This window comes from Chrysochloris asiatica, unplaced genomic scaffold, assembly GCF_000296735.1.
Source record: "Chrysochloris asiatica unplaced genomic scaffold, ChrAsi1.0 scaffold00192, whole genome shotgun sequence".
In the NCBI taxonomy this organism is placed as follows: domain Eukaryota; kingdom Metazoa; phylum Chordata; class Mammalia; order Afrosoricida; family Chrysochloridae; genus Chrysochloris; species Chrysochloris asiatica.
Genome location: NW_006408710.1, coordinates 28,103 through 38,755, shown reverse-complemented (window position 1 = coordinate 38,755; position 10,653 = coordinate 28,103). Strand labels below are relative to the sequence as shown.

General features: G+C 40.3%; 1 protein-coding gene across 1 annotated transcript in view; it reads right to left on the bottom strand.

The window, feature by feature from the left end:
- Positions 1–8,270: 8,270 nt before the first annotated feature.
- ABCA10 (ATP-binding cassette, sub-family A (ABC1), member 10) overlaps positions 8,271–10,653 on the bottom strand; it is a gene marked incomplete at its 5' end in the record, with an annotated part of 29,970 nt that continues 27,587 nt past the window's right edge. Inside the window, 3 exons of the mRNA XM_006872305.1 lie at positions 8,271–8,369; positions 8,500–8,555; positions 10,308–10,387. Of these exons, the coding sequence (XP_006872367.1) occupies positions 8,271–8,369; positions 8,500–8,555; positions 10,308–10,387 (235 nt within the window). The remainder of the gene's footprint in view (positions 8,370–8,499; positions 8,556–10,307; positions 10,388–10,653) is intronic.

The window sequence follows — 10,653 nt, the reverse complement described above, 5'->3', positions numbered from 1 at the left end:
TTAGACGTGTATAAATGACATGCTTTTTTTCTTTTTTGACAATGAACCTATAAATGGTCAACAATTAAAGATCAACTGGCAGCATTTACGGGAGGACAACATTCCCAAGGGTGGGGAAAGGAGGAGGAATGGACACAGGAGTCACAGGGAGGAAGTGGGATTCATGATGATCCGTTAAAAGGACTGAAGTCATTGAGATGGAACCAAGTGTATGCTCTGCTGAAGGAAAAACTGATGGTCTGCTCTATAAACCTTCACTCCATTCATAATAAACAGTAAAAAACAAAAATGAATCTATATTATTTCAGACTTCATAAGATATATATTTTTTAAAACATTAAACAAATTGAAATCTCCAAACTTTCTGAGTAACCAATACCCACCCATGTTGCTGACAACCACTGGTGTTTACAGAATCCCCAGCAGTCATTCTGACTCCTCTGAGAGCCCATGTCTGGATTCCTCCCATCGGCATTTTGTACGGCTCTGCGTCATCTTGGATGTGGTTGGAAATATCACATAAGCTCTGCCTCTGCCAAACCTTATGCTGCTTCTGGCTCTGCCTCCACACTGGTCCCAGAGTTTTTCTCCTGTTCCTTCTGGACCAGCCACAATTTGCACAGTATTCATTGCTTGCCTGATTATAGGTGTGATTATAGGTCTGGAGACTTCTAGGCTAACTTGTTCCATTGGGACTCCTGAACCTCCTGCTTACTGTAAGTTTCACTTGAACTCCAGTATTTAGATGGAAACAAGCAACTTTTCCAGCTGTGGACAGTGCATGTCGGGTTCCCTTGCTTAGAATGGACAGATTGTCTTAGAGATGGTCTCAAGGAAGTAGTTGTGGTTCTGTGGGTTGGTTTCTCATAAACTTAGATCACCTTGCTGATCCTTGTGGAAGTCTTAAAATGCCAGCCTGCAGGGTCGACATCCACGTTCAATGAGGTGCTGGGCCACTGCCATGTAAGGCGAAGTTACTGCCCTGGTGGCTTTAGAGTGGCTTTCTTGTATTTTATTCAAAATTTCTGTGTGTTGTATTTGCAGTGGGAGGAGGATCTGTTTAACTGAGCCCTAGTTTTAGGGACACAGACTCTAGACATAGTGTAATCACTTTTGTTGACTATGACAAGCATGGTGCTTACCAGTTTCACAGCTGTGACTGTAGAGAAGTGTCCTTCAGAGGTATGAGACATCATGCCATCCTTATCATAAAGCAGACATGGCTCTGTATTGTGGGAAAACCCTCAGAACACACAGCCTGCTTCACTGGTTGAAAAAAAAAACTCTGTTCAGACAGAAGGACGGAAGTGATTGGCTCTGGAAATTGACCCAGAAAAATACAGAGAAAGCTAAAAGGATGCACAGAGAGAAGCACTGATTCAGGATGGAAGTTCTAAACCAGGGATAAGTCAAAGCTAGCAGTAACCAGAGCATTGGGATGCAGAAGGAATAGGCTGAGAAAAGATGCATCAAGCAGAGGATGAGGTAGCCAGTTCACAGGGGATGAAGTGATAGACCCAGTAGAACAAAAATCTGAGTCTGTTAGTGTGGCGCTGTAGGATCTGCACAGGACTGTGAGCCATAAGGTCAGCAGCTCAAACCTATAGCTGCTCCTTGAAAACACTACACAGAGTCACTATGAATCAGAACTTATTCAATGGCACTTTACAACAACAACAACAATTCTAGTGAAGTTTTACAAACTCTGGCTATGGTTTTGACAATGCTTTTTAAGTTATCTCTTGCAGTTGTGACCTTATTCCTGGATACAATAAGCTTCTCATTCTCTGAATTAGTGGAAGTGGAAACTAATGAACAGAAAAATTACTAACAGGATTAGAGATTCAAGAAATAGGAAAGCAGCAAGAATGTGGGGTTTTTGTGCAAAATCAGTTAAGATTTCATGGACGATAATCCTTGAGAATGTTCTCTGTGTTACAACATGAAGCTCTTAAATGCATATTCTTGGGAGTCACACCCTGTGGCCAAACATGAAGAAGCTACATAAACCCAGACAGCCCAGCTCCTGAGTAACTATCAATCATCTGTCAGTGGTGACTTGCATTAGTCAGCTAAGAAGGTGAGCAGGTTTCAGAGGAGCTTCTGCACTAAGACAGACTAGGAAGAAAAGCCTGGTGACCAAATTCCCCAACCCAGCCAATAAAATCCTCTAAACTACAATGACCAGATCTACTACAAAGCAGTATTCTGTTCCATTGTGTATGGGGTCTCCATGTAGCAGGGACTGAAAGGAAGGTAGCTAAGAACAACCACAACAAGAAATATAACAGCAGCAGAGCATTATGAAACATACAAAGCTAAGGTCCAGAAACAGCTAAAGAAATCTACTACAGTTACTGATCCAATAGCTAACATTGACAAACAGCTGCATCAGATGGTATCATTTATGGTCAGAAAATCCCTGCTTGACCTGTGGAAAGTGAAAGGTGTTACCCTTTTCTGAGCTCCTCTTTTTGACCAGTTATGATCATACACTCTGAATATTAAGCACATTCTCCTCTGATCCAACCATTGGCACTTAAAGAAAAGACTCATAAAAGAAATCCTCAGAGACTCACAAATAAATTAGAGATTCAAGCCAGTTGCAAACATCAGATGTTGAGTAATCAGTTTCAAGGATGTAATCATGGCGAAATAGCTGTGGTTAAACTTAATCAGGATTTCTCAACTTCAGCACTCCTGACATTTTGATGATTCTTTGTTGGGGGATGGGTTATCCTTGGCATGGTAGAATGATGAGCAGTATACCTGTCAGTAGCACCCCCAAATTGTGACAATCAAAAATGTCTCTTCTTATTGGCAAGTGCCATCAAGTTGGTTCTGACACATAGCAGCTCTGTATAGGGTTTCTGAGGAGTGACTGGTGCATTTGAACCACTAACCTTGAGGTTAATAGTCTACTGTTTATGCCATAGTGTCACACCCTAGAATGTATCTGTTGTTGTTGCTGTTAAGTGCTGTCAAGTCAATTCTGACTCATAGCGACCCTGTATAGGGTTTCTGAAGCGTGGCTGGTGAACTTAAACCACTGACCTGGCAGTTCAAACTGACTTTGTTGTCCAGCATATTAACCCACAGTGCCACTTGGGGGTGCAATGGGTTGGGTTGGGAGATGGGAGTAAAATCACGCCTGGTTAAGAATCACTGAAGGAAAACAACGAAATGGAATGGCAATCAAGGAACAGAAAAAGTCTTAGCTACTATCTTCGTATTACTAACTAGTCTTTTTCTAGTCCTCAATTACCATACCTGTTGAAGTCCTGGTGTGGCACGGTAGGTTAACACAATGGGCTGCAAAGTCAGTTTGATCTGCAAGGTCGGTGGTTCAAGCTCACCAGTCACTCCTCAGAAACTCTATACAGAGTCACTATAGGTCAGATCCAACTCAACAGCACTTAACAACAACAACTAACAAGATCAGTAGACTTATTGTTGTCCTGTTAAGTGCTGTCAAGTCACTTCTGACTCAGAGCGACCATATGCAGTGTTTCCAAGGGGCAGCTGGTAGGTTCGAACTGTTGACCTTGTGGTTCACAGTTCAGTGCTTATCCTCAGAGCCACACCAAGAGATTTATTGATAGGCTTTAACTATTCAATTAATAGGGAAATGTTCTTGTTGTTAAGTGCTATTGAGTCAGTTCTGACTCATAGCGACCCTGTGTAGGATGTCCATGGAGCAACTGGTAGGTTTGAACTGCCAACTTGTAGTTTGCAGTTCAGCACTGATCCTACAGCGCCACACCAGGACTCCAATAGAGGAATACAACCTCTTTTTATGGAGTTAAAACATTATAGATAAAATAAACGTTCACCTCCCAGACTCTCCTACCACTCTCACAGAGTAACCACTATTTTCAATTAAGTAAGCACACACACACACATACCTATGAACCAGGGCAACATGCTGTCTGATCCAGATAGCAATTAACATATGATGTCATCTCACCTGAATACTGTTCCTGCACTTGAAATCACACCAGCAGCGCGGGTTGCTATTGATTCAACCACAACTCATGAAGACCCCACATGTGTCAAAGTAGAACTGTGCTCCATAGTGTGCTCAGTGACTGATCTTTTAGAACTTGATCACCAGACCTCCATAGTGACGCTATATAAGGTTTCTGAGGAGGGGCTGGTGAACTTAAACTGCTGACCTTGTGGTTCAAAGAGTTTGCAGTCCAGAGCATTAGCCCACAGTGCCACACCAGGACTCCCTTAGTGATCCAGGGGCAGGTATAATGACTAAAGTACATTAGGGACAAAAGGCATTGTTATCCAGACAGCAGGACAGGGTTGTTATCCAGATAGCAGGTTGATGGTGAGTGGTTGGGAGGTGGTCATCTGAGCAGAGGAAGAAAGGAATATAAATCCCCAAACTCCTCACATCCAGCCATCCAGATTCAGCCAGAGAAGTTTCTACTACTTGGCCTCTGTCTCCAAAGTGGACCAGACCAGAGCTTGTTCCTCTCCCCTTACCTAGGGAGATGGGAAGGAGGCAGTCACCTCATTATTCAGTTGGCACCTGCTTTCTGACCCAGATGGAGACGTGAACACACTAACTTTCTTAACAAGTTAATCAGAAATCAAATAATCTACATCCTGGATAATGAAGTATTAACCATAATTTTGTGTTATCTATAGATTATATAAGGAAATCTGGTAGTGTAGTGGTTGGGCTGCTAATCTCAAGATCAGCAGTATAAAACTGCCAACTATTCCACAGGAGAAAGATGAGGCTTTCTGCTCCTGTAAAGATCTATAGCCTCAGAAACCCTGTACAGGGTCACTGTGAGTCAGACAGACTCCACGATACTCAGCAACAAGACTAGATTATATAAGAAGTCTTGGTGTCACTGTGGGCTACACATTCAGTGGCTAACTAAAGGTTGACAAAACCCACCAGCTGCTTCATGGGAAAAAGATGAGGCAATCTGCTTCCGTTAAGATATACAACCTTGGAAGCCCCATGGGGCACAAAGACCCTCTGTCCTACAGGGTCCCGGTGTCAAAATTAACTCAGTGGCAGTGGGTGGGTTATAGATTTTCTTCCTCTTTTACTTAACTCTCCCTTTACTTCTCTGATACCCTCCCAAGCCCACTTATGCCTCCAACTGCACTAATAATTTGTACTAATGACAACGTGTCTTTGTTTAGAAACGTGTTGTTGTTAAGTGTTGTTGAGTCAGTTCTGACCCATAGCGAATGCAAGTAGGGTTTCTGAGGAGCAGCTGGTGAGCTTGAACCACCAATCTTGTGGTTCAGACCATCTTTGGAGTCCAGTGCATTATCCCACAGTGCCCCCGGGAAGTGCAGCCATTTTTAGAGCGTCGCAGCTTTGCTTGGTCAAGAGTAACTATAACCAAACATTGCCTGGAAGCATCTTATACACACCTGCCAATTTGTCCTTGTTTCTTAAATGTTTGTTTTGACTGTTTTAGGTTGGAATGTTGATCATTGGTTGGCTCCTCATGGAGCCCGGTCTCTGTTCTGATAAGGAGTGGACAGCTGAACAAATAAGCACTGGGATAGTTAATCATGCCCTCCTTTGAGATGTTTACTGGGATATCATGACCACCTTGTGATTTAGTATGAATGTTAGAATTGCAGCCTCCCTGTATGGAGAATATGATTAACCTTATCAAGAAGTAGTATAAAAGGTGCTTGTAACAAAGAGTCGGTTGAACATCAATTGAACTAACCCGTTTGCTGGGAGGTGCCCTGTTACTTGACTTCCTAATACCCTTCTCTTTCTTTGCTTATCTGGAGTGGTTATGAATTGAACTCAGTCACACCAGGGCAACAAATCCAAGCTTTGAGGAAACACTAATGTAGAATTAATTGTAAGTGTTATGCATTTGTTTTCATTTCTGTTTGTTGATGTTCTTAGTAGTCCAGCATTTCAAGAAATTAAGAATACTGTCTAAGTTCTTTGCATTTACAAGGGTCTGCTCTATCAGAAGACCCTCAATGAGATGGATTGGCCAAGTGGCAGCATCAATGGTCTCAAGCATGGCAACAGTAGTGAGGTTGGCCCAGGATCAGGCAGTGTTTCATTCTACTGTGCATAAGGTCGCTATGAGTTGGTACCGACTCAATGGCATCTATTGGAACCAACTTGATGGCACTTAACAACTCTACTATAGAAGAACTGATGCATATTGAAGGAGAATATTAATAGTACCATCGACCGCCAAAAGAACAAACAAATCTGTGTTGGAAGAAATACAATCAGAATGCTCTTTAGAAGCTAGGATGAACTGACTTCTTATATTATACTTTGGACACATTATCAGGAGGGGCCAGACCCTTGGTAAAGTGGAGGGTCAAAGAAAAGGAGGAAGACCCCCCAAAGAGATGGATTGGCACAGTGGCAAAAACAATAGGCTCAAGTGTAACAACAATTGTGAGGTTGGCACAGGACTGGGCATTGTTTCATTCAGTTGGGCATAAGGTCACTATGAGTCAATACCAACTCAACAGCACCTAACAGCAACACTTATTCTGTTTATGAGAAATGTACCATGTAAATGAAATAAATTATTCAAATTCACCTCATATGAAATTCGTGTAGAATCTTTATACACATTTTAAGTTAGGAGAGTGTGTCTTTTTTACTGATTGCCTATAGGAAGAGTTGTTTTGGTAGGCATCAAGGTAAGTGGCCTTGTCTACTTTTGTGTCAATGCCAATGTGGAAGCTGATACAAACCACAGGACAGAAGCAAGAGTTCAACAGATGAGGAAAGTTAGAATGGGGATGAGCATGGGATTAAAAATTCTTGTTGGGGGGTTTAGCATCTTAGAATGGATACTGGATTTTTGGACAGGTCAGAGAATGGTGCTGCCTACAATTTGCAGAGCCTGGAGAGAGACATCAGTTGATATCAATGCTCACCCTAAGACTATAATAAAGAAGACTTGGAAGAGGCTTATCATGGCTTTATTTAAAGAAATAAATTTCCATATAACCACGATGTCATATCGCAGGGAAAAGTTAAGTAAAAAATCATAAGAACCCATCAAAAGAATACAATGCAGTCAGGATAGACTATAAAAGTATTACAATGATCATAAATGGTACAGTGAAAAAATACAGAAAATGACTATGCTAATTGATTTCAGCTTCAAAAGTACTCATAAGAAACATATTAGATGTAATTACACAAAAAAATACTAACTTTTCAAATGACAGGTTATGGTTATCTTCTTCCTATACATATGTTTGTTGTTGTGGTGGTGAAGTGTCATTGAGTCAGTTCCGACCCATAGCTACCCTGTCTAGAGTTTCTGAGGAGCGACTGGTGAGCGTGACCCACCAACCTTACTGTTCAAAGAGACTTTGCAGTCTGGTGATTTAACCCACAGCGCCACACCAGGACTCCTTGAGTCCTTACACATATCAGTATATATATATGATTTCCAAATATGCTAAAATGACCATATACTTATATTTTATAGTCAGAATATATCATTATCTGTAAAGGCTGTATTCTGCTACCGTAGCCATCAATTTATTAAATCTTATAATCCAGGGCATATTAGATTGTGCTTTAAGTAAATGATTTTACAAAACAGCTGGCATATTTAAGTTTAGGTTAAAAAAATAAGTCCACAATATTTTATTTGCAAAATGTACTCAGCATTTAGTCATGCTAATAATAGCAAAAACTAGTCAGATATTATAGATTGTTTGCATTAAAACAAACACAATGTAGGCCTAGATCAGCGATTACTATTGTTTTGTTAATTTTGTCTACTACCTTTTCCTATCTTTACTTCTTCTCTTCAATGTAAAATAAGCAGTTTAATTTTTTTAAACTTTTATTATTATTGAATGTTTAAACTTCAGAATTATTTGTTATTAACTAAAGTAATATGAAACATTTTTTTCTCTACAATTAAGGATAGAACTCTGGTGGTGGTGGTGTGCCGTGGAGTCGGTTCCGACTCATAGTGACCCTGTACAGGGTTTCTGAGGCTGCAAATCTTTACGGGAGCAGAAAGCCTCATCTTTCTCCCACGGAACCAGTGGTAATTTCGAACTGCTGACTATGAGGTTAACAGACCGATTCATAACCACTATGATTCTGTTGTTTGTTAAATGTCATTGAGTTGGTTCCAATTCATAGTGACCCTGTTGAGAGTTTCCAAGGAGCAGCTGATGAGTTTAAACTGCCAACCTTGAGGTTAGCAGTCCAGTGCTTATCCTACAGTAAAAAGCTAAAATCAGTTATTAGAAGGTTGATGATTTTAAGGTTCTTCCTGTGGAAGGAGTTTCCATCTTACTGTTGCATCAATTTCATCGTCAAAATTTCCAAGTTCCTGTTCTTTAGAGAGTTCTAAGAACACCTAAATAGGAGAAAAGAAAATTAGGAGTCAAAAATGCCAAGCTGATGCTCTTCTTTTATAAAGATGGAGGTACACAAACATGCACACAAATGTGACCCAAATGACGTTCACTTGTTTAAAGAAAACCCACCTGTTCCAAAGTAGACTGAGAGAGACTGTATTCTTCCAGGTCAAAGGTCTGTTTCACTGCATTTAAAAGGAATGGCATTAAAGCATATGTTTTACCAAAAGAGTTTTGAAAGTCATGTAATATGCTAACTTCAAATCCATTGTTGTTGTTGTTAAGTGTCATCGAGTCGGTCTCAACTCATAATGACCCTGTATAGGGTTTCCAAGGAATAGCCAGTGAGTTTGAACTATCGACCTTGTGGTTCAAACCGGCCTTGTGGGCCAGTGCTTTATCCCACAGCACCACACCAGGACTTAAAGCTATTAGATACTTTAAAATATAGACTAAATAAGCCTATATTTTCATGGAGGGTAAACTAAAGATACAGCTACTCAAAAGATAACAATGTATAAATGTATTATTGTTATTAAGTGCTATCGAATCGATTCCAACCCATAGCAACCCTGTAGAGGGTTTCCAAGGAGCAGCTGGTGAGCTTGAACCACCGACCTTGCAGTTCAAACAGCTTTTCAGTCTGACTTATTAGCCCACAGTGCCACACCAGAATTCTATAAATGTATTAAACTATCAATAAACTTTTCTCTAAAGTATTCCTTATGACTTATTTCAATATTTTGCATTCAGTAATTCACTCAAGTCTGTTTTTTGACTCCAAATCAATTATTGGTCTTTGAAGGTATACAGCATTCAGTGGGACATTATTTTCTATTTATGTACCTATGGGGAGGACCACTACACGGACCCCTTTTATTGAATTCCACATTTCTGCATGTCAAGAGTATCCTCATAAATACCCAGTGTGAGTTCTACCCAGAGTCTTGGAATTAGTTCAGATCCTCTTACTGACTTGTAACATCTCAGCATATATAGTAGACCTTCATTTATTCCTGCTCTGGGCACTCCTGTCTTTCATAAATATGGAGAAATTCTTCCTGTGGAAGGAGTTTCCATCTTACTGTTGCATCAAAATTTCCCATATAAAATTTCCAGTATAAAAGCACAACTCAGTATTCTTTGGGGCTACTTTCTGGTAATTATGTTCTATTGCCGTACACTGAGACGAGGCTAAGCAAGACTTCCAGCGGCTTGACGTCAATTGTCAATTCTTGAGGACACATGACCCACGTTGCTTCTTCTGGGCTTCCTTGTTAGGAGAAACCGAATCAGGCTGAGTCTGGACTCACCACTCCATTCCCTCCAACATGTTTTAGTTGATTTCAGTGAAGGTTTTCTAGGTAGGTTTTGGTTGATTATAGAACTTTTCTATTTGAGATCATATAGAATGTATTCTATATGAAAACATATCCAACTCACTGCCTTCAAATTTGATTCCAACTCATAGCACCCAATAGGGCAAAATAGAACTGCGATGTTGTGGGTTAATGTGCTGGACTGCAAAGTCGGTATGAATCGCAAGGTCGGTGGTTCAAACTTAGTCACTCCTTGGAAAACTTATACCGGGTCACTATGGAACCTACTAGATGGCACTTAACAGCAACAACAACAATCATTATTCAAAAAGAGTGCCACAATCTTTTTCCAATGGACAACTGGAGGGTTTGAATCATCAACTTTTCCAGTTAGTATCCAAGTGCTTTAACCATTGTGTCACAGGACTTCTTACCAATATATGTTGGTGTTAAGTACCGTTGAATAGGTTCTAACTCATAACAACCCTATATAAGGTTTCCAAGAAATGGCTGGTGGGTTTGAACCATAGACCTTGAGGTTAGCAGTCCAGTGTTCATTCTACAGTGCTATATGAAGACTTCATATATACAGTCGTATTTAAATATGTCCAAACTTACCTGCCTCTAATTTGGAAAAGGCCTGAGAGAGGGGGTGAACATTGCCCACCGGCAACTTATATGCCATCAAAGAAGAATGCCTAGGAAGAGAAAAGAACTATATTTACCAGTGGATTTCAGTACAATATTGAGGAGGAACTAATAGTAAAAATAAAATATTTCCAATGTCTCCTTAAATAACATGAATGTTCTGATTGATAAAGGATGAATCTGAGTCAAAGAATTTATACTGAGTCATTAAAAAAAATTGGTTACCATAAAATTTTGCTCGCCTCTAATTTAATGTTGAAGATAAATTCTGAAAATACCTCTGGTAAAGAATTTCACATTTAGCCTGTGCTAAGGA